This window comes from Carlito syrichta, unplaced genomic scaffold, assembly GCF_000164805.1.
Source record: "Carlito syrichta isolate Samal-C Ts95f unplaced genomic scaffold, Tarsius_syrichta-2.0.1 Scaffold314220, whole genome shotgun sequence".
Classification (NCBI taxonomy): Eukaryota; Metazoa; Chordata; class Mammalia; order Primates; family Tarsiidae; genus Carlito; species Carlito syrichta.
In genome coordinates this window covers 630,488-654,005 of record NW_007258316.1, presented here as the reverse complement: position 1 = coordinate 654,005, position 23,518 = coordinate 630,488, and the positions used below count along the sequence as shown (strand labels likewise).

Genomic DNA, 23,518 nt, shown 5'->3' with positions numbered 1-23,518 from the left:
GTCTGGGCGACAGAGTGAGACTCCAACTCAAAAAAAAAAGAGAGAGACAGGGTCTTACTCAGCTGCCCAGGCTGGAGCACACTGGTATGATCTTGTTCAGATCTTGGCTCACTGCAGCCTCTACCCCCTAGCTGGTTTATTCTAATCTAAAGGGAGCCAAATAAATACTTCTGGAGAGGCCCCTGGTCTGGGAGGGAAGTCAGGAGGCTCTTGTCCTGTCCTGGTTGCTGGTGAGTGTTCTTTCCCTAGTCTTCCAGCTCAGCAGATGGTTGTATCCAGACCCATGAGGGTGGCTAGTGGCCTGCTAGCATGGCCCTCAGTGACATTAACTGGCTCCATTTCTCACCTCCTAAAACCTTCCAACTCTGCCTGCCAGTGTTCTCTGAGGGCCACCACATACCCAGGACTGGGCTGGGGTCTGCAGGGCAGTGAGGCAGCAGAGTTGTGCCTGTCAATTGCAGCAGGCATGTGCACTGCTTAGAGACTGGTACACCAAGCTGGTTCTTGCCTGAGTGTCTGGCACCTGAGATGTCCTGTTCTTTATTAGCTCTGTAGGCAATGTGGGCTTGACACAGGAGTGTTCAACTCAGCAGGTGGTTTCCTCCCTTTTTTTGCAGGACAAGGAAGATGGAGAGCCAAAGCCCAAGCAGCTCCGAGAAGAGGAAGAAGAAGGCGAGAAGCATAGGTAACTCCTTATGCGATTTGCGGCCCTGCTCCTCCCAACTCCCGTCAGTCTCTAGGTCTCTGGGGTCAGAGATTCTGCCCTTCCACCATGGCTGTCTTGTTCAGACCTGAAAATCTCAACCGTGTGGTCTGTTGGGGCCTTCTCTGCCTCCTTTCCCCAGTTACCACGTGGCTCTTACTTTGCCTCCAGCATTTTCTGTCTGGCCCTCACCTTGTGCCTTTTCACTCTTGTCACACACCTTGGTGGAGTGCTTCTACGTCGCCTGCTAGGGCAGGTCTCCCTTCTCTACCTGGTGTGTAAAGCGCTGCCTGGGCCGTCTGGCTCATCCAGCCTCCTCTGCTTTCCCTTTAGCCACCCCTGCCCACTCAGCATTTCCTGCCCAGCGGTTCATGCATCTACCTGTTCTTGCTGTCCCTCAGCCTGGAGGTCCTTTTTGTCTCTTCACCTTGGAATTCTGGGTCTTCATGTCGAGCTTGGCTCACTGGCCACCTCTTCTTTTTCTTTGTCTGTGTTCCTCCCATCCCCTGGCTTCACTTTCCTCAGCAATTCATTTACAGTATTTATCTTATCTCCCCAAATACTGTCATCTGGCTGAGTCAACTTTAGTTGCCTAAGGACAGCACATGTGAGGGGCTTGGGTTCCTTCCCTCGTGATTGCAGGCATGGGTCTTCCCCCCAGTCTTGAGGGCTGCAGCCTCCACAGGGCTTCAGATGCTGCTTTGCCTCAAAGTGGTTTGCAGGAATGAGTGTGTGTGTGGGCAGGAGCTGTGCAGCTGACCCTTGTGGATGGGGAGAGCCCTGGTGTCTGACCAGCATTCCGCTGCTAGCAGTTCCAGAGGTCTCATGCCCTCCCTCCCATGTCTAGCTCTGAGCTAGGGTGCTCTGCCTGGGGGGGGGTGTCCTTATGGACAGGTGACCTTGATTTTCTTTGCCCTGGGCTGCTTTCCTTCAGGTGCAGGGCCTGTACAGACACCTGCCAACTGGAGGTGTGACTCTTGATGCACTGGGATCTGCTTTGAGGAGGGGCGGGGGTGTATGTGTGTGTGTGTGTGCGCTCTCTAGGGGAGGTGAGCAGGCGTACCAGAGCAGGCCCTCCTAGTGCCCCAGCCTTTTCTCCTTTACCAGTGTGAGTGGAACCTCCCCACATGCTGCCCCCATCTCTGCCTTTGTAACTAGGAACTGATCTCAAACACCATTTACAAAGTGCTTTCATACCATTCTCACCGCAGCCCTGCAGGGTCCTTGCCCATACTCAGGCTTTGACATGGTACCAGCTCTATGCTAAGAGGCTTTGATGCTCATTGGTAGAGTAGGTTCCCTAGCACTGGGTTCCATGCTTTCTTGTTGCACCAGAGCCCCCAGCACCTGAGGGTCTCTGGCTGGTGATGGGATGATGAAAGCCGGTCAGTTGCTCCTTTGCCAGGTGACCTCAGACTTGTATGATTTTAGGGGTAGGTGCCTGCACAGTTTCCCCCATTCTGTGGTAACTCCTTAGAGGCCCTTTTATCTTTCTCTGGTTTGTTCTTAGATTCTCAGTTGCTGACTAGAGCCTTGGGTTCCAGTTTCTGGGTGGTCTCTTCTCTGATCCTCCTCCTCCTTGATGAAAAAGAAAGGTTGGCTGAATGTGGTGACTCATGTCTGTAATCCCAGCACACTGGGGGGCTGAGGTGAGAGAATCACTTGAGCCCAGGAGTTTGAGACTAGCCTGGGCAACATAGCAAGACCTTGTCTCTACAGAAAAAATTAAAAAAAAAAAATAGCCAGATATGGTGGTGTAGTCCCAGCTACTTGGGAGGCTGAGATGGAAGGATCGCCTGAGCCCAGGTGGTTGGTGAGCCATAATTGTGCCACTGCACTCTAGTCTGGGTGACAGAGTGAAACCCCAATTCACCAAAAAAAGAAAAGAAAAAGAAGGGTCACTGGTTAGCAGGTGGGTGGCTTATACAGTAGGAGACTTGACTGTTGAACCATGTGACTGAATCTCAAACATGTTGTTGAGTGAAGGAAAAAGCAGATTTCAGAATTGAGGCATACAGGGCAAGATCATTTATATCAAATTCAGAAACACCTAAGATATTATATGTGTGCTATTCATTCAGCAAGTATTGACTTTATTGGTGGTCTACTCTGTAAAGGGCACCATTCTAGGCCTCTGGGAGGCAGCAGTGACCATAGTACAGTGCCTGCCCTCATGGAGCTGACATTCTCTGGGGAAGACAGGCTGTGAATAAGGAAGCAGGTGTGTGATGAGATGTCAGGTGTGCTGAAGAAAGCGAAAGTAGAAGCATAAACATGCCTCGTGGTGATGCCTCAGATTCATGCCTGGGGAAGCAGGGAGGAAACAGGATTAAGGAGAGGCTCTGTCAAGGGCAGGGGTCCTCAGCCCCCGACCACAGACCAGTACCAGTCTGGCATGTTGTGGAACTGGGCTGCACAGCAGGAGGTGAATGGCAGTAAGCTTCATCTGTATTTACAGCCGCTCCTATTGCTCACGTTACCGGCTGGGCTCTGCCTCCTGTCGGATCAGTGGCAGCATTAGATTCTCATAGGAGTGTGAAATCTATTGTGAACTGCACATGCAAGGGATCAAGGTTGCATGCTCCTTATGAGAGTCTAATGCCTGGTGATCTGAAGTAGAGCTGAGGCAGTGATGCTACTGCCAGGAAGCAGGTGCAAATGCAGATTAGCATTAGTGGGTGGTGAGGTTTGACTGCACATTCCCTCTGACCCCGATCTATGGGAAAATTGTCTTCCACAAAACCAGTCCCTGATGCCAAAAAGGTTGGAGTGTCCAGCCTAAAAGATTGGCTAGTCTAGGGTGTGTGATTGTATTTAAGAAAAAAGGGGGGCAGATCTCTCTCAGGTATGGCAAATGTTGCTGTTGTTGACTCTGTGGGGAGGTGAGTACATGTGCTGTGTCACTCTGACCTTTTCTGTGTACCTGAGATATTTCTTAATGAAAACAGGTGAAAAAGAGAACAAAGGTTCCTAGCTCTGGATAAAAGAGGCCTTCCGACTCCAGGCCCCGTGTCATGGCCTTGCTCACTGCCCGGTCCGTAATATGTCGTTTATGGTGGAGTTCAAGACCTGCTCTAAGGCTCTGTCCTGAGCCCATTGAGCTGGGCAAGTGCAGGGCGCTGTCTTGTATCTCTCCACGTGTCAGGAACCAACACTGGGTTGAATTCAGCTGTAGCTCATCATGTTCTTCCACTTTTCTCTAATCTGGCCCCTCTTGAGGCACTGGAGTGTTGTGCAGCAGGTCTGGCCTGGTTTTCAGGAGCTTGGCTTCTGGGGCTGTCCCTCTGGAGACTTTGGGCACATGGACTTCTCTAGCCATCCCTTACCTGGCAGGGCCTGGTGCTCGGTCACTCCCTCGGTTGCCAGGAAGCCTAGGCTTAGCAAGGAGTTGCATCTGCATTTATAGCCCCCAAAGCAAAACAGACTTTAGCAGATTTTAGGGCAAAGGGCTTGCTTAGGTTATTTAGGAAGGCAGATCAGAACCTTGGACTCAACCTTAGACTGCAGGGCAGGAAGAGCAGGATACAGCAGGGGCTGTGTTTGTCCCAGAAAGGGGGATCTTTCTCCTTACCAGTACCCCACATCTGGAAGGTAACTCCCACGCAGGAAGCCGATGGATTGGGAGCAGACTCCCCAGGGCTCCTAGGCCACAGCCCCGCTGCAGCTGCCTTTGCCTCTGGGGAGAAAGGAGTAACTTCCACTCCACTGGAGGGGTGACCTCTTGAGGCTAGTCACCAGCAAGCATCCTGCTTTCTTGGCTCTTGGGAGGTAAGAACAGCTTGCTGCAGTCTAAGTCAGTCTGAAATGAACCCAGGTTTTAGTTGGGAGGCTCTATGGCTACTGGCCCTTCTGAAGTGTCCTGAGAAAAGTGCAATGCACTCTCTGGGCTGCCTTTAGCTGAGGGCAGCAGGACCAGGCCTCACAGAGAACATGCCTCTTGAGTTAGGTCTGGAATTCAGAGGGTAGGATTTGGGTTACAAAGACCGAGAGGCATGAACCTGCGATGTGAAAGGGTAGGTAGTGTAGCATCTTGTTGGGGAGGCACGAACAGACATTACCCCAGCCCTGGCTTTACACAGTGTCACTGGGGGCCCCTTCTAGTCTGACACACTCTCAGGAGTGATGCCAAGGGAGTTGCACAGTTCTGCACATGAGGTCTGGGGCCCTGAGGCTGAGTTGTCTCTGATGCTCCCCTGACTCACCCCCCACAGGGAAGTGAAGTGCATGCTCTTCCTCCCCTTCCTCCCAGGTTTCTCCTCTTATGCCCTGACCTGGAGTCCTCCCTAGCCATTCCATCCCACCCTGCCACTCAGCTCCCTGTTGTGTCCCATCAGCTCACAGAGAGCAGAGGCCACCTGCCCCATTACCCTTCAGGTCACTAAGTGTTCCTTGCAGAGACACTGTATAGAAACTTGGCTGGTAAGCTGGGCGTGGTGGCTCATGCCTATAATCCCAGCACTTTGGGATGCGGAGGTGAGAGGATTGTGGAGCCCAAGGGTTCCAGACCAGCCTGGGCAACATAAGACCTCGTCTCTACAATAAATTTAAAAAATTGCCAGGCGTGATGGCTTGTGCCTGTAGTTCCAGCTACTTGGAAGGCTGAAGTGGAAAGATCATCTGAGCCCAGCAAGTCGAGGCTGCAGTGGCTGTGAATGTGCCACTGCACTCCAGGCTGGGCGACAGAATGAGACTCTGACTTTTTTTTTTTTTTTTTACAATTTAAGGACTTAGGGAAAACAAATGTTGAGGATATTCTTGGTTCAGCAGCAGCCCTGAAATGATTGGAACTAGGCAGATGGAGCAAGCTTGGAATTTGGAAGTAGCTCCCAGGTTTGAAGGCAGACCCTGCCAATTATTAACTCTCTGAGACTGAGAAAGTCACTGCTTCAGTGTCTTCATCTGAAGATGAGAAGAAAAAGAAAAACTTGCTTCACCCAGTGAATTGAGCAAATGCCATACCTACTTGCCCAGCTGGTGCTGGGGCTCTGGTCACAAGGAAGACACCATGAGGTCCTTTGGGACATACTTGAAAAGGCAGCATTAACTTTGACATAAAGCATGTGCTAACTTTGCAAATAGGACAATAGTTGGAAAACTATGAAGTAGATAGATAAGTGTAGAAATAGATGGGGGGGGACCCCCAAAAACCCAGAATTTATTTGTAAAAATTTGTGTACTCCTACATGTTTTACCTTCAAAATACTCTCCGTTTGATGCAATATACCTATCTAAACAGTTTTTGAACTCATTGATTTTGATGCCTTCCAGTACTTCCGCCATTTTTGGTTTCACCTCTTCCACATGGGCAAAACGTTTCCCTTTGAGGACTTTTTTCATCTGGGGAAACAAAAAAAAAGTTACTCGGGGCGAGATCAGGTATGTAGGGAGGGTGAGGTATGAGGGTCATGCCATTTTTGATCAAAAACTCTGAACACAGGCCGGGCTCGGTGGCTCAGTCTGTAGTCCCACGCTTTGGGAGGCCGAGGTGAGTGGATTGCCTGAGCCTGTGGGTTCGAGACCCGCCTGGGCAACTTGGCGAGACCTCATCTCTACAATAAATCAAAAATTAGCCAGGCGTGGTAGCGCGCGCCTGTAGTTCCAGCTACTCGGAAGGCTGAGGCGGAAGGATCGCCAGAGCCCAGCGGGTCGAGGCTGCGGTGGCCGGGAGCGGCCACTGCACTCCAGTCTGGGCAACAGAGTGAGACTCCCAACTCAAAAACAAAAACAAAAACAAAAAAAAACTCTGAACACTCACCGTGGTGTGGGCAGGTGGTTTGTCATGGATGGAAGAACCAGTCACCACAACTTGGGCCATTTCTTCCACAAATTACGACCCAACCTTCTCAAAACTTCCAGATAAACCCTTTAGTTGATAAAATCTGTTTGATCTGGAGAAATAAATTCCAAGTGTAGCCAGGCACAGTGGCTCAAGCCTATGGTTCCAGCTACTTGGAAGGCTGAGGTGGAAAGATCACCTGAGTCCAACAGGTTGAGACTGTGGTGACTGTGAGCATGCCAGCCACTGCACTCCAGCCTGTGTGACAGAGTGAGACTCCGACTCAAAAAAAAAAAAAATTCCGAATGTACCACAAGGGGGCCCACCCTCCAAAAGATAAGTCTTTTTTTTTGGTCCTCCCTCATATATAGTTGAGAAGTTAGTGATTAGTATCCACTTTGTAGAGCCTCACTTATCTGGTACGTTAGATCCTTGGAAATAAGCTGAGTGGCCTCATTTTGCAGATTCATTTATCTAATCAGATACACTCTGGGGCCAGGGGTTGTGGTTTTATTTTTACAAATAAATTCTGGGTTTTTGGGGTTCCCCCTGTCTGTTTATTTCTACTCTCATCTATACACTTCATAGTTTCCCAACTATTGTCCTATTTGCAAAGTTAGCACATGGTTTATGTCAAGCCCACAGGGTTGGAAGCAGGCACCCCAGGACCTCATACATCGCTGCCATCCTGAAGAGTCACCCACCTGCCTCCCTGCCTGTGCTTCTGCCCCATTGCTCAGGGAGACCTTTTTCAGAATTAGTTAAGTTCTAGTTACTTTACTTCTCCTGGTACATTTTACAGTCAGCTTATTCATATCTATAAAAACAATTGCTGGGATTTTTGGCCAGAATTGCATTGAATCTACAGGTCAAAATTTCTTTAAAATTTTGGTTACTCTCCTAAGATAAATCCTAACCTGTCCCCATACAACTGAATCCCCCATCTGGTGGGAGTGAGCTGTGACCAGCCTGGATCAGGCTCTGTGGGAAGGAATGGTTTGTTCCCACCCCTAGGTGGGCCCTTGCTGCTTGGGGCTGAATCTTCCCTCCCAGCCAACCTTCTATGGCTGGCTCTGCAGAGGCATGTGACTCATCTCTAAGGCAGCTCCCCTCCTCCAGCCCCAGATAAGAAGATGTGCTCTGGAAAGGGGCATTCATGTCAATTGCTTTTGCGTTTTTAAGCCCTCAGTCACTTCCTCCTGGCAGCAGATCAGCTGATATGTTCCATGGAGGTGTGTCTCGGGTAGGGCTTGAGGCCAACAGCCATTGCCACCCTGTCTTGTGGGACAGATGTTGGGTTGGGGCTGCCAGGTGTGAGGAAGAGGAGGTGTTGCACACCCTCTCTGGCATAGGAGAAGATGAATGCTTCTTGTTGAGCGTCTGAACTAGCAAGTCCCGAGCCCCCAACCCCCACAGCCTGTGTGACTTTGGATGGTGGTCTACACACAGCTGGAGCAGTTAGTCACCATCAGGGACAGTGATTGGACCTAGGGTGAGTGTCACATGTTGCAAAAGACACTAGGCCTTCCTTCTTCAGGGATAGAAAACCTGTTCCCCAACTCAGTGTGTGCATGACCCTCTCGTGGAGAGAAGTCCCACCCCAGCTGAGGCTGAGTCCTGGTCCAGTGCCCAAACCCTTGAGTCTGGCCAATGCTAGCCCTTCCTCCTCTGCAGACTGAGTCCCAGGATGGTGTCTGTGCACCAGGGTGGGTCACAGATTCATGACATCAGCTTGATTCAGTGCACATTGCTCCACTCTAGTGGTAACGACTGGGCGGTTCCCACCCACACCTCTGAGTTATCTCAGTTCTGCTCTAGGCCTTGGATGTCCCAGTCATGGGCCGTGCGTGGGGCAGGGCCGGCTCCTGCAGGAGCAACCGCACAGGACCTGCAACCTCCCCATTTTTCTTGACCCTGTTTCTCAGGAATAGGCCTGGGAATGTGGGAGAATGAGTCAAGAGAGAGAGCTGGTTTAAGGAAGATGGTGAAGCCAACTCACCATGTGCCAACTGGTGCCAGCTGGCATCGGGCACCTCCCTCTGTGTAAGGGGTGGGATGGGAGCATGGCTGGATCCTTTCTGCGTGGAAGAATGTCATGACACCTTGTATGTCCTGATCTTCAGTGCTTCCAAAGCCCTTCTCATGAAATCATCACCCCTGCTCTGGGGCTAGGTGTCATCTGCATTTATGGGTGAGGAAACCACAGTTCAGGCAGTTGGTGTGACTTGGCTAAAATCTCCCAACTGAAAGGGAGTGGAGCTGGCATTGGGACCCCTCCCTTATTCTTGTCTGACATGCAGCCAGGGTGGGAACAACGGAGTACTGCAGCCTCCTCTTGTCCCACATGGGAAATGAGGCCACTCCTGCCCTCTGCGCAGTCTCCCAAGGTTGGCCACTCCACCCCAGCCTCAATGCTCCCGAATGAGGAGGTGCTGTGGCCTCTGTCCCACATGCCCACTTGACCAGGGCCAGAGGGATGGGCAGCAGGGATCCCAGACAGCTATGCCGTGAAAAGAGGAGTGTTTCTCTTTGGCAGAGTGAAGCAGGTTGGGAGCTGCAGTTTGCAGGCCAGGGCAGCCTGATGGGGTTTGAGTACCATCCACCCTAGGAGTGGGGTAGGTTGGGCCCTGGGAGGGTGAGGGGCAGTAGACTCTACAGGCCTCTGTCCCTCCACTATCTGGGCCTCCATAGCCAGTGTGGTCAGTCCAGTTTTTACTTTGTCCGCCCGATAGGATTCAGCTCTGCTGCCTTGATCCTCTTTTCAAATTTAAATTGCGGCCAGGCTCGATAGCTCAGCCTGTAATCCCAGCACTTTGGGAGGCCTAGGCAGGTGAATTGCCTGAGCCCGCAGGTTCAAGACCCACCAGAGCAACTGGGTGAGCCCTCATTTCTACACTAAATAAATAAATAAATTAGCCAGGCGTCATAATGCATACCTGTAGTTCTGGCTACTTGGAAGGCTGAGGTGGAAGGATCGCTGGAGCCCAGCAGGTCGAGGCTATAGTGGTCAGGAGCATGCCACTGCACTCCAGCCTGGGCAACAGAATGAGACTCCAACTCAAAAAAATTAAACAAATTTAAATTGATATTTAAAGTACATAAATTGTATATTTTAGAAAATACAGATTAACGTGTATCTGTGCATATCCTGCTGTTTTGTAATCTTTTTCACATACCATATCATGACTATCTTTTGATAAATATATTTCTATAAAATTCTCTAGTGCTGCTTAATAGTTCTTTGAGATTATGATTTACTTATGATTTATTTTTTAGTTTTTGATTTATTGGCATATCAGCTGTTTTTGTGGATATTCAGGTGGGGTAGGTACAGAGTTTAGCATGTCCATTTAAAGAACCTGGGTTGGGTTCTGCAGAATCCAGGGTGAGAGTGGGTGCAGACCACATGACCCAAATGTGATGGCAGCTCCAGGAAGCAGGTGCCTGATTTAACTAGGCTCAGTGCTGTTCAGTGCCTGGAACAGGCTGTTCATAGACCGTCCCTCAGGGGCCTTTTGAGGGAGGATGAGTTTCTAGGATGGTGCTGTATGCTGACCTCCCCTCGGGAGCAAGTCAAAAGATTTTTCCCTGTGAGAATACTGAGTGCCCAGAGCCCTGGCTGAGCCACCTGCAACCCTGGCCAGGGCCCCAGTCCCTCCATCAGACAGCCTCAGTACTCTGTGTTGATTGCTGTTCCCTGAGGATCCAGTTGAGGGCTCTCGTGTGGTCCATCTCAAGGCCAAAACCTGGGTTTGGATTCTGGCTCTGGCTCATCCCTCATCTCAGTAAATCTGTGTATCTCACTGAACTGTTTCCCACTTCTAGAAAATGTCAATTGCAACCTTTACCAATGTTGAAGTGTGGTCTTGAGAGGTACCCTCTGAGAGGTAGTGTGGACGGTGCTCCTCAGAGGAGGCATGATCCCATTCATTATGGCCAGCGATTTGGGATAGGAGTGACATGGGAGCTCCCGCCCCTTTTCCTGAAACCCTATGAGGACACATTTGCCAGGGCTTGCTTGGGAGGCTTTGTCCCCTCTCCACTGTGGAGCTGTGATGTGGCCCTGTCCTGCACGTGGTCATTCTTTTGTCATGTGTTCCTGTTGGCCTTGTCATCTTTGTGCAGTCAGAAGAACAGGAGGCCTGGGGTGGGCTGGGTAGGAGAAGGGAGGGAACTTTTATTGCCCTAGACTGTATCCTGTTCCCAGAGTAGAGCCAGAGTTGCCTTGCTGGGGCAACAGTTGGAGGACAGTTTTTTCTGTTCGGGAGTAGGGAAGCTGCTGGATTCCCATTTGCTGCTAAACCATCAAGTGTCCTAAAGGCAAATGTTAAACAACCACCAAACAAAAACATCCTTCCACAGCTGTCTGTTTCCAGTATCCGTGTTCTGTCCTGATCTGTACTTCACCTATGCTGAATTGTTCCTGGCCCTTACAGCCATGTGTTGTAACTGTACTGTCTGTCCTGAGCTATGCTCCCTCTCCAGAAGGCTCTGGTAGTCACTCTGGGAGACGCTGCCAGAAGAGAGCTCAGAGGTGTTTGCCTGTGACTGTTATGACTTATACTACTGGAAATGTTTGTCTTGAACTTCTGGCCTCAAGTGATCCTCCCACCTCAGCCTTTCAAGTGCTAGGATTACAGACATGAGCCACCGTCCTGGCCTACCAGAAACTTTTGTATATAGAAGGTCTTGTTTTGCTTGTCCCTGTTTTGTTACTATTTCTGTAGAATAATTTCCCCAGAGCAGTATTACTGGGTCATGGGGTTTGAATGTTTGAATGGATCTTGAAAGAATGACCAGATCAGCCTCTGGAGCAGTTGGGCACACATTTGGGACAGTTGCCTCTCCTCTCATTTTCATAGTTCACTCGGGTCTGGCCTTTGGCAGTGGCAAGTAAGGTCTTGTTATTTATGTTGGGGACATAGAGTAGATCTCCATGTGCAGAGCCTAAAACAAACAGGGTTTAGGGGTGTGTATGTGTGTGTGTATGTGTTTTCCTAGAAGAGCTTTTTTGTTTGTACTCTGAATATTAAAAGCGGAAGCCTTCTGTGACCAGAGTTGCTGGTCTCTGGCCGGTGCTGGCTTCCAGAAGTCCTGGAGGCTTGTCCTGGGCTTCAACTTCCCTGTGGTCTGTTACTGTGAGAAAATCCTCACACACCAACTCTCTGTGGCCCCTGAGGAATACTATATGGGCAGGAGGGACCACCGTGGCCAGGTAGAGGGCCTTGTTGTGAGAGAACAGGCCATATGGGACTACACGTCCTTGTCCTCTCTCTCCAGGGGTCCAGGACAGAGGGGTTGAGTGTACAGTGGCCTCAAATTCTTAGCCTAAGAAGAGAGGCGAACGCCCCAGAGGATAAGAGTAGCACTAGTGGGTGAAGTGGGTTGGAGGCTCTGAACCCTCCAGGAGCAGTGTGGACTTCTCTGAGGCCAGTTTGCCAGTGATTGGGTTGAACCAGACACATAGTCTCAAAACTTCTTTCGCTTGGTCATTCTAGAAATCTACTCCTGGGTTTTATAGTTTATAGAGAACATCAGCTTCACTACCCACTTCCCCTCAGTGGCACTTATAGAAGGTGTGAAAAAACATCCCAAGGGATGATTTCCCCTAAACCACCCTAGCTGGCCCTAGCTGGGACCCCTGCAGCTGGCCTTGAGGAAGACCTTGAGAGGAGCCCATAGTGGTCACCTCACTATCTGTGCTCTGCAGGTCTTCCTAAGACACCGGAAGAGGAAACAGTAGAGGAAATGAAAAAGAATGTCTTCCCATTATAGAAGGAGACTCAGTTGAATGTGAACTGGGCATTGCCCTACTTTCCCACAAAGAAGTAACTTAGAAGTTGGCTGCCCCTGCCCAGCCACATCCCTGCCCTTTGCATCTGCTGGGGCAACTTCTTTGCTTCCTAATGTCTTCCCACATCATTAAAAGGCTCTGAGAGCCCCAGGCTGCCCATAAAGCTCTTTCCCAACTACCTTCTGAATTTCTTTTTCCAGCCTGAGGCAAGCATGGACTGATCCCCTCCTGGAGCTGCCTGGTGCTTGTAGGGCAGATCAAGGACAGGCATACAGCTATCACGGGGTCACAGGGCCATGTGTGTAGAGTGTAGTGGCTGCTGCGTAGAGGGTAGAGAGGCAACTGTGCGAAGAGGGCACAGGAGAAGAGTGGTCACCTGTGCCTCGGGGACATTGGGGGAGGGGAGGGGCTGCCCACAGTGCCACTAGCTGGATGGGGGAGTGCGTAGCGGGCAGGGTCCCTGCAGTGGCCCAGGGGAACATTTCCTGGGTGAGCAGGCAATGGGGCCAGGACCATGTGAAGGAGTTGAGACTTGTTTTGGGGGTACTGGGGTCGCTGAATCAGAGGCAGTAAGAGTGGAGGCACTGGAAATACAAGCTCCTGGAGCCCAAACAAACTGGGAAGACAGGCAGGGAGAGAGGAAGAAGGAGGCTGTTCTTTGGCTAGGCGTACCGCTGGCGATCCTGCTACTTGGTGTGTAGTGTGCAGAAATAGGCACATCTCTGCCACCCTGTGTGCCACACAAGGACCACTTTCTATCCACTCAGTTGCCCCAGCCACACAGGAGGGTATTTTGAGGGGCCTTAGTAGACCATGCACGTGTCTGCTGGGCTGCTCCTTCTAACTACATACAGGGTTACTGTCTGCAGGCTTTGGAGGGTTACTCTCTTTGAGCTATCCCTTCTTGGACTGAGGTCTGCCATGTTCCCATCCCAGCAGGTAGAGTTCTCAAGGCCTGGGGAGGGGCTTCTGGGGCAGCAGTGTGGAGTGGGAAGGTGATACTCCTGTGAGATGAGATTTCTGTCCTAAAGGGCACAATTCTATTCAGCGTTAATGTCCACCGCCTGTGTTACCCCTACTTAGCCTTACAAGAGACAGATGCCTTTCATTTCCATGTGAACACCAATGATGGCATGATCCTTCCCATGTCTCAAAAGCATCAAAGATGAGATCTGGACCCAGGACGAACTGTTGGAAGTCCAGGGTGCTAGCATCTCCTTTCAGCAATCTCCTAATTGTAATCAGAAGCAGTGTTAAGCTCCAGTAATCTCCTAATTGTAATCAGAAGCAGTGTTAAGCTCCAGTGGCCCTGAGAAGGGTGGCTTTCAGATGCCAGTGACTGTCTGATGAGTGCAGGCTGCCTCAGCATTTCCTGGCCAGCTGACAAGGTATTGGGTGTGGCCTGCCCTACTGGTCTGACTGGCACCGTGTAGTCACACCCTGTCCAGTTTCCAAGAGCTGTGGCAGTACCAAACACTGTGATGGGAGCTCCCTAGGAAGGCAACCTGGGCCTGCTTTGTGTGTGAACCTGTTATGTTTATTTTTTGGCTTTCCTTTTTCATCTCAGTTCTGATTGCCTTTTGGATTTTTATGGTTTTAATTGTTCCATTGCCTTTCTCTGTTAACTTGTTAATTATATACACTTTTTTTCTTTCTTTTAGTAGTTTCCACAGGGGTAACAGCATCCTTAACTTATCAAAGTCTGATGAAAATAGTAGTAGTTTTACCATTTCCCATCCAGTGCTAGGACCTCAAAACACTAATGCCATTTGCCCCTTTTCCTGCCTTTTGTGCTATTGTTGCCATATTTTAAGTCCTACGTCATTATTACTTTTTTATACTGTCAATATTCATTTTAATTTGCCTACATATTTACTGTTTACTGGTGAATTTTATTTTTTCCCTGTAGTTCCATGCTTCCTTCTGCAATAATTTTCCTTAGGCCTGAAGTAGTCACTTTAGAATTTTTTGAATCACAGATTCACTAAAGACTAATACTCCTAACATTTTTTTTCTCTGAAAAAGTCTTTCTCATGAAGACTTTTTAACTAGATTTAGAATTCTAATGTGAAATTTTATTTTCTTTCCACACTTCTGAGATATTATTCCATTATCTTAGTTTTCCATAGTTTCAGTTGAGAAGTCAGTGACAGTTTTTGTTTCTCCTTTGAAGGTTGAGTGTCTTTAATTTAAGAATTTCTCTTTGTCTTTGGCTTTTAGGGGCTTGACAATGATTTGGCAAGGTTTACTTTTCTTTTCTTTTTTTTTTTTTGAGTTGGAGTCTTAGTCGCCCAGACTGGAGTGCAGTGGCTGCTCCCAGCCACAGCAGTCTCGACCCGCTGGGCTCTGGTGATCCTCCCGCCTCAGTCTTCCAAGTAGCTGGAACTACAGGCGCGTGCTACCATGCCTGGCTAATTTTTTAAATTTATTTATTGTAGAGATGAGGTCTCGCCAAGTTGCCTAGGCGGGTCTCAAACCCACGGGCTCAGGCAATCCACTCACCTTGGTCTTCCAAAGTGCTGGAATTACAGACTGAGTCACCAAGCCCGGCCAAGGTATACTTTTCTTTAGGATTCCTAATGTTTCTTTCTTTCATTTATTTTTACTTTTTTTGAGTTGGAATCTCTCTCTGTCACCCAGGCTGAAGGGCAGTGGCATGTTGACGGCCACTGCAGCCTCGACCTTCTGGGCTTAGATGATCCTTCCACCTCAGCCTTCCAAGTAGTTGGAACTACAGGCATGAGCCACCACGTCCAGGTAATTTGTTGTTTTACTGTGAATATGAGGTCTCGCCAAGTTGCCTAGGCTGGTCTCAAACCTGTGAGCTTAGGCAATCCTTTCACCTTGGCCTTCCAAAGTGCTGGGATTATAGGCATGAGCCACTGCGCCTGGCCCTAAATTCTTAATCTTGATTTTATTTTTCAGTTGTAGAATTTCCATTTGATTAATTTTTACAGTTTCCAGTTCTCTGCTGAAATTCTTTACCTGTGATCGCCTTTCATGACCTCTTACTTAATTGCAGTTATTTAAAATTTTATCTTTGAGAATTACAATATCTGGAATATATTTTTATTTTTATTTTTTTATAGTTTTGGTTGAATTCTAGATATTGTGTGTGAAAAATTTTAGATAGTTTGAGGTTCTAAGTAAAGCATTTGTTTTCTTCCAGAAATAATTTATTCTGCATTCTGGCAGGCAGTTAGGTTAGGGGTACCCTGACCTACCCTCTTAGGACTGATAAAGAGTCTTCCTCTCACCAGGATCCAGATACATTGTCCACTCTGCCAAAGAGCAGGTCGATTAGCGAGAGTACTGATACTGAATTGTGTTTGAGTTCTTGGGAAGAGTGATCTGTTTCAGATTCACCCCCACTCTTAGGATGGGGGTTTTGAGGGGGTCACAACAGAAAGCTGGAAGGTGAAGCTGTCAGGGCCCTACTCCTTGGCTGCCCTAAACACATATTTGTCTCTCTCCAGCCCCATGAGATTGTAGGAAGCTCTGCTCAGTCTCTCAGCTTTTCAGCCACTGCTTGTAAATAGTCACATGCTTTAAGGGGAAAGAGGTGCCCAAATTAGGCTCGCTTTGCTGTACTTCTCTTATCTCTGTGATTGTAGCCCCTGAAATCCTTACTGTCTTGGTGCTTCTCTAGGCCAATAAGTAGATTTTTTTTTTTTTTTTTTGAGTTGGTGTCTCACTCCATCACTCAGGCTGAAGGGCAATGGCACGCTCATGGCCACCCCAGCATCGACCCGCTGGGCTCCAGCAATCCTTCTGCCTCAGCCTTCCAAGTAGCCAGAACTCACCATGTTGCCCAAGCTGATCTTGAAGCTGTGGGCTCAGGCAGTCCTCTTGCCTTGGCCTCCCAAAGTGAATTAGATTTTTTTAAATGTTTGTTGTCGGCCGGGCACTGTGGCTTAGCCTGTAATCCCAGCACTTTGGGAGGCTGAGGCAAGTGGATTGCCTGAGTTTGAGGATTCGAGACCAGCAACTTGGCAAGACCTCGTCTCCACAATAAATCAAAAATTAGCCGGGCATGGTAGTGTGTGCCTGTAGTTCCAACTACTTGGAAGGCTGAGGCAGATGGATCACTAGAGCCCAGCAGGTTGACGCTGGGGTGATGCCTGGGCAACGGAGTGAGACTCCAACTTAAAAAAAAAAAAAATTTGTTGTCAGATTTGTTAAGTTGTTGTAGAAGGGAAGATAATTATTGGGCCTGTGTTGGAAAGGGCAGGCCTCCAAGCCAAACTCAGTGCTCCTTGACCTCTCCCAGAGACTCCTGACCTTTGGCAGTGGTGGAGATGGGGGGGGCAGTTAATTGGGCATTAGGGAGGGGTCATTAGCTCTTGAAAAGTGAGTCGGGGGAGGGTTTGGACCCGCTTGATAGAGCTGGATACACCCTCTGTGTTTACAGTTGTGAAAACTGAGACACAAAATGGAACCATCCAGCAGTGATTGGGTCCCAGGTGCTCTAGACTGCTTGGACAGTGCTGTGCTCTGGGGTGGGGCAAAGCACAGTGGGCTACAGGGCTGCTGTTCCCTCCTCTCTGGCCTTTCCGTTGCCCCTGCTGTGCCCTCCCTTCTTCCAGCTGGTCTTCTGAAACTGTGGACAGCAGCGTGGGGCTGGAGACATGGTGCGTGTTCCTGCCATGAGTTCTGGGTACTCTTCCTGCAGACTTTCCTCTCTCCTACCAATTTCTCACAGAATCTTGGAGACAGTTTCTGAAAGTGACAGTTTTCTTTCCTCACTAATCCCTGTAGTTTTCTTCCCACACCCAGTTTCTCTTCCTCATTTCTCCCCACCCTGTTGTGAACAAGAGTCACTGCACTAAACATGCCCCACTTTCCCTCCCTGTGCCTCAGTGACCTGACACTTACCCCCAGGCCTGAGGCAGGCAGAGGGGATGGGGGATGGGGGAAGCAGGCTCTGGGAGTGTGGGTGGACTTCTCCACACAGGTGATGCTGGTACTGCCCCCTTCCCACCCTGTCACAGAGGTTCAGCCCAGCCAGGACTCCAGGCCTAGTGGCCCTGGCATGGGAGAAGGAGCCAGTATGTGAGCTGGGGCAGGGAACAGGTGGAGCTCTTGAGTAGGGGGATGAGTTTGGCATCTGAAAGCCCCCAATTCAGAGCACTGCTAGCCATATGGCCACAGACATCGCCTGCCTCACCTCTGGGAAGGCAGCCTTCCCAGGGGCTGAGGAAGTCTGCAACTCTTTTGCCTGGTTTAAACAAAGGGCTTGGGAAATGACAGGGCATGGGAGGCCTCCTGTCATGAAATTGTTCTGTCCTGGAGGCCCAGGGCTTTCTGAAGGACCAGTGGTTGAGGACTGAAAGAGATAGTGGGGAAGAAGGAGAACCACAGCCCAGGCTCACCTGGCTGGCACTTGAGGGGCCTCTTCTGCATCCCCCAGGCTTCGGTGCTGCCCTGGTGTTTCTGTCTTGCCTCTGTTAGACCCAGCTGCCCCCAGGAGCTCCTCCCCTCCCCTGCTGCCCTGTGGAGTTACCAGAACCCTCCAGGCCTGGCTGTCAGTGGGTGGGAGGGTTGGGATTTGATGAGCTTCTGAGCCAGAGAGGCCCCAGTGAGCTCTTGGTGCAGCCAGCCCTGCATGAGGAGACTGAAACAGGAGAAGAGTGAAAACATGGTCCCTGGCCACAGCTCCCACTGTGTGATGGTGGCTTCTCCTCCTTCACAGAGATCTTGAGGTCTGCCCTGGTAACACTCTGAAGACCTCTTGCAGGGGTAGAGGATGTGTTCTTACCGCTGTCCAGGTGGACTCTAGCTTTCCCAGCCTTGCACAAACATCGCATGCCTGTTCTCACAGCCCTCACGGGCCTCTCACAGCCATGTTGGAGTGGGGTTAGCTCCTCATGTGTTTTGTGTCCCCAGCGTCTGTGGGCCCAGACACCACTCCCGGAGTCCCTCCATGTTCCCACTGCTTTAGGCAGCATGCCAACTCCGAAGTCCCCCAGCACTGGCTTGCCTGTCTACATGCCAGTGCTCGCTCACTGCCACATGCCCAGATTCTTTCCACTGGTAGTTGAGGCACTACATGGCATTGGCCTCAGGGCAGGAAGACTCTGAGGAGGGGGCTAGGCTTAGGGAACTAGCGAGTGACTGCTGGCTTTCTCTTTGAGGAATAACTCAGCCCAGGAGCGCTAGCCCTGGCTGAGAGTCACATCATGCCTTGAGCTTAGCTGTGCAACCACTGCTGTGTGGTCTCCTGAAAATGGTGCACTCTCTCTGGCCCCAGTTCTCTTACTGTCAAGTGTGGACAATTCCAGGAGAAACACCCAGCGAACACTCCTCAGGCATCCCTGGCCCCAGCTCTAGAAGAGAATCATACTCTTACATAGAAGGCAGGGCCTTTGGAGAGTGGGGGGCTGTCCCCATGATACTCTGTTCTGTGCTTTCCCTCTTTACCAGCGAAGATCTTCTTCAGAGAGATCAGAAGGAAGTCAGAAGTAACCAGCTTGTGTGGGTTCACTGCATTTGACTTGCAGTTGTATGAGGTGAATGATCCCTGCTTGTCCTCCTAGGGAACTGAGGCTGCGGAACTACGTCCCAGAGGATGAGGACCTGAAGAGGAGGAGGGTGCCCCAAGCCAAACCAGTTGCAGGTAGGCAGGCTCCCTCTCTCCACCTCTGCTGCCCGGCCGCGCCAGCCGCTCTTCACCTCAGCAGGCTTTGCCCTCACTCAGAACAACTGGCAGCGCCAGGGCAGGAGTTGGGTCTCCAGGACCCTCTGTCACCATCTCACAGCAGATAAGTAAATCATTGACTTTCGTGGAAGCAGAGAGACGGTCAGGGCACTGAAGAGGCTGCTGTGCCCACTCAGTTCTGCTCACACACCAAGGCCAAGGTTTCCTGATACCTGTGAAGGGTCCTGGAGCAGGCCACACCCCTTCAGAGGACTCCTCTGGGCTGAGGAGTAGACATGCCCCTGGGGCAACAGGGCCGGGCAGTGGGTCCTGTGGGCCCCAGTGGATCAGGGTGAGAGACATTCAGGAACATACCATAGTGGGCAGGCAGCCCGAGCACAGAGGCGGGGAGAAGGCCTAGCTCAGGTTCCCCAGTCTCACTGGGGTGTGGGAACAGCACAGCGACCTGGAGCATCCAGCCGTTCATGCCACTCAGGCCAGGGAGCTGCTTCATCCTGTGATTCCTGCACCTTGGCCCTGGAGGATCTGTTTCTATTCTTTCTTTTTATGGACTTTTTTTTTTTTTTTTGAGTTGGAGTCTCACTTTGTCACCCAGACTGGAGTGCAGTGGCCGCTCCTGGCCACAGCAGCCTTGACCTGCTGGGCTCCAGCGATCCTTCCTTCTCGGCCTTCCAAGTAGCTGGAACTACAGGTGCATGCTACCACGCCTGGCTAATTTTTTATGAACTTTTAATTGAATAAGTAATAAGTGAATAAATACATTTATCTTGAGAAAAAGTAAAGTGTTGCCCGTTTATCACATCCCAGTCTGCTTCTCCCCCTCTTTCATCCCCCAAATCCAGACGCTTCTCTGGTGATTTGCTTCATGGCTGTGCCCCACTTGGTGGGGCAGTGGCACAGTGGGTAGAGGCAGTAAGGCAGTGCAGGAGGAGGGAGGTACTGGCTCCAGGCTCAGGATCAAGAGGCAGCCCAATCTCACTTCTGTAGCTGGAGGGAGGTCAGGCAGGCAGGGACAGCACTCATGGGGCCACTGAGTACTGGGGCTTGGAGGGACCCCACAGAGCCTGGGGTTGTTAATGCATCTGACATCTGTCCCCACAAGAGCAGTACCCTCCAAGTCAGAATGCGCAGAGGCCTGCTGTGCTGGCAGTGACTTGGTATAACAGGAGGCGTCTGTCCCTTGAGGTGGGATGGGAAGAAAAGTGGCTCTGGCCAGGACCCAGAGGACATCCTTAGAGTCCAGGAGCTCTGGGGTTACTGGAAAGCCAATTCCCAAGGCCCTTCACAGAACCACGCTTTGTATCTACGCTCCTAGCTCACAGTTGAGGTTAGTGCCCATGCTTTCTGGCTGACTTCAGCTGTCCGATCTTGCCCCCAGGGAATTGCCTTCATCCTAGGAAGCCCAAGCCCTTCCTCTAGAGCTGCCTTCACAGGGACTTTGCCTCTGGCTGGTGGAGGGCTGAAGAGAGGTGGGAGCAAGAGAAGTCTGGGGTTCCTTCTTCTCCCCTGGAGCCTTGGTAGGCAGTGTTACTGCAGAGTGGCAGATCCTTTCTGATAGGCCTCCCTTGTTGTCTTGCACCCTCTAGTGGAGGAGAAGGTGAAGGAGCAGCTGGAGGCGGCCAAGCCGGAGCCTGTCATTGAAGAGGTGGTAAGTTCCTGGGGCCACTCTGTCCTCCTACTCCTCCCCCTCTCTGTCCTCTTTCTCGCTGCTTCTGTGTATCCTGTTTCCTGTCCCCATCTGCTCTCCATCTGGCCCCCTTCCTTCTCTTTACTTCTTCTTTCCCCATCCAGCCTTCTCTCATTCCTCCCTTCCCCCGTCCTCCCCTTTCTCCCACCTCCCTACTTCTCTACCCTGTCTTCCCACTCCCCTGAGGCAGACCCCTCCTACCCTGATATGTGTCTTCTCTTCCCCAGGACTTGGCCAACCTCGCTCCCCGGAAGCCTGATTGGTGAGTGTTGCGCATGCAGGGTTGGTGCACACTGACTAGGGAGGCTCTTGGTGCTAGGCGTGGGCCTTGGGCTGGGCTCTTCCCCGACTCACAGTGAGGGAGATAGACAGTACAGAATAGAGATCACAAGGTAGTTACTTTTGGAAATAAGTGCTAAAAAGAATATGAGTGGCATGATGAGAGGGGCTCAGGAGAGGGGGAGGGGGAGCAGTAGGTCCCTCAAGAATGCCCTTGTGAAAAAGTGAACACCACCTACTCCAGAGGGTCCCATTTTTGCAAGACCAACTTTTGTCCTCAGGAGGCCACGGGCTGGAGGCGTGATGGAGGGAAGGACAGACACAGGTTTCTGTCTCTGTTCCACCACCAACTAACTTGTTCCCCACTGTCTCCCATTTCCTCTTCTGTGAAATGGGCTGAGAGAGGGTGCTGGCTTACTTTACACTGGGCTAGAGGTAGGGCTATATCCCTCTTGCCTGGTTCTTTGTCAAGGATTGCACCAGCTAGAGGTGTTTTAATTTGATGAAACAAAAGCATGAGGTGAATGTCCTAGGAATCCCAGGGCCTGAGAAAGCAGGCTGAGTACATGTACATTTCTGGAAACCCATGGTGGAGGGGGTGGGCCTGTGGCTGGAGGAGAGGCCAGAGAACCAGGCCAAAAGTGCTTACCTGGAAAGCCATCTACCATTGCATGCCTTGGCTCAGACTCCCATGTGGGCTGTGTCTGTGGCACTAGTCCCCCTGCTTCAGTGGGATGGGGCAGGATGGTGAATGCTAGACTTCAGAGGCACAGAAAGGTGGGGGGGCATTCTGGCCTCTCCAGGGAGACCCCCTTAGGCAACCCAGTGTGATTGCTAAGGCGGGAGGGAGGGAGGGAGCCCAAGGCCACATCAGGCCGTTCAGCTTCCTGCCTTCCCCTCCCTCCCTGCTCCAGGGACCTCAAGAGAGATGTGGCCAAGAAGCTGGAAAAGCTAAAAAAGCGGACTCAGAGGGCCATCGCTGAGCTGATTCGTAAGTATAGGGCCTGACAAGGTGGGATCCTACACTCTGAGTGGTGGCCCTACCACAGGGCCCTCCTCAGCCCCGCTGTCTGCTGTCTATCCCAGGTGAGAGACTGAAAGGCCAGGATGAGAGCCTAGCCTCAGCAGTGGACGCCTCCACCGAACAAGAAGCCTGCGATTCCGACTGAAGTGTGCCCTGTCCCTCCCTGTGCCTGCCAGGCGTGTCCTGTAGGTGGATGGTCTTGGGCAGGAGTAGAGGCCAGGCTTGCCCTCTCCTCCAGTTTGGCTTCTGAGCTGTGATTCTCTGAAATCCCCGTTGATGAGGTTAGCTCCTTGTCTCCTGAATGGTCCCTACCATTCTTGGTGGGGGCAGAGCCAGTAACAACTCTGGTGTGCCTGGGTCTGTACATATGTATATATTTTGAACTTTTTAAAATCTCTGGAAATAGAGACAAGTAAACCCCTGTGAGTGGCAGAAACCTGTCAGATGTTTCCTAGGCCTGGGAGTACTGGGCCTTTGGGCTCCAAGACTGCAGAGGTGATACTTAATGTGAATAACCCCTGTTTTAGACTGGGCATGATAAGGCTGGAGAGGTAGGGAAGGCCCAGGGCTGGCCTTCTATGTCCAAGTCCTGGTCCAGTCCATGGTCAGTGGTGGTCATCTCAAACCCTTGGGTGACAAAGGGTGTGGCAGAGTTCTTTTTAAGACCACCCCCCTCAAGTCTAGGCCTTGCAGTAGTTTCTGTGGGACAGCCGGAAAGGCTCCCATCCTGGTCCTCTGGGGACCCCCTCACCAAGTGGGAGATTGGACCTTGGTGAGTCCCAGCTTGGGTCACTCTAGATTCAAGGCCTCTTGCACTGCTTCTCCCTCCTCTGCCCAGCCCTAAGCAGCTGCTTTCCCTACCCACCAGTCAGAGCTAGACTATGGCTTCCCTGGGGCAGGGCCCCTGGGGAGGGGTGGTCCATTCTGCTAGAGACTTGGTTAGAGTGATGGGAATTCATTTTAATCTCAGTGTATTCATTTTCATACATTTTGGTATGTATGCTGTGTTTCACACATAGGCTTGGTTTTTTGGGGGGGTTGTTTTTTGTTTTTGTTTTTCATTGGAGTCTCACTCTATTGCTCAGGCTGGAGTGCAGTGGCACGCTCATGGCCACCACAGCCTCATCCTAATGTGCTCAAGTGATCCTTCTACCTCAGTCTTCCAAGTAGCTGGAACTACAGGCATGTGCCACCATGCCTGGCTAATTTTTTTTATTTATTGTAGAGATGAGGTCTCACCAAGTTGTCTAGGTTCGTCTTAAACTTGTGGGCTCTGGCAGTTGTCTCATTGGCCTCCCAAAGTACTGGGATTGTAGGCGTGAGCCACTGCGCCCGGCCAGGTTTATTTTTTTAAAAGCAGTTTTACTGCATCTGAGTTTCACTACAATGGTCTAGATTAGAACAAGCTACATGTACAAAATTTAAAAGACAGATTACATACAAAGGAATGAGTTTCACATTTCATTAACAATAGATGCCAGAGGACAAAGTTTTCCTAAATGCTGAGGAAACATAAATGTCAGTCTGCCCAGTTGTCCTAACTAGGAGGGTGACAGACATTTACAGGCTTATGACACTGTTTGCTGTGCACTGATCT

General features: G+C 50.7%; 1 protein-coding gene across 1 annotated transcript in view; it reads left to right on the top strand.

Annotated features, from left to right (window-relative positions):
• The window catches only part of CCDC12 (coiled-coil domain containing 12), a 56,394-nt gene extending 33,380 nt beyond the window's left edge, over window positions 1-23,014 (top strand). The window contains exons 3-8 of the mRNA XM_008071232.2: window positions 618-685; window positions 18,810-18,889; window positions 20,518-20,579; window positions 20,846-20,880; window positions 21,812-21,888; window positions 21,984-23,014. Of these exons, the coding sequence (XP_008069423.1) occupies window positions 618-685; window positions 18,810-18,889; window positions 20,518-20,579; window positions 20,846-20,880; window positions 21,812-21,888; window positions 21,984-22,066 (405 nt within the window). The 3' untranslated portion in view covers window positions 22,067-23,014. The remainder of the gene's footprint in view (window positions 1-617; window positions 686-18,809; window positions 18,890-20,517; window positions 20,580-20,845; window positions 20,881-21,811; window positions 21,889-21,983) is intronic.
• Window positions 23,015-23,518: the final 504 nt, after the last annotated feature.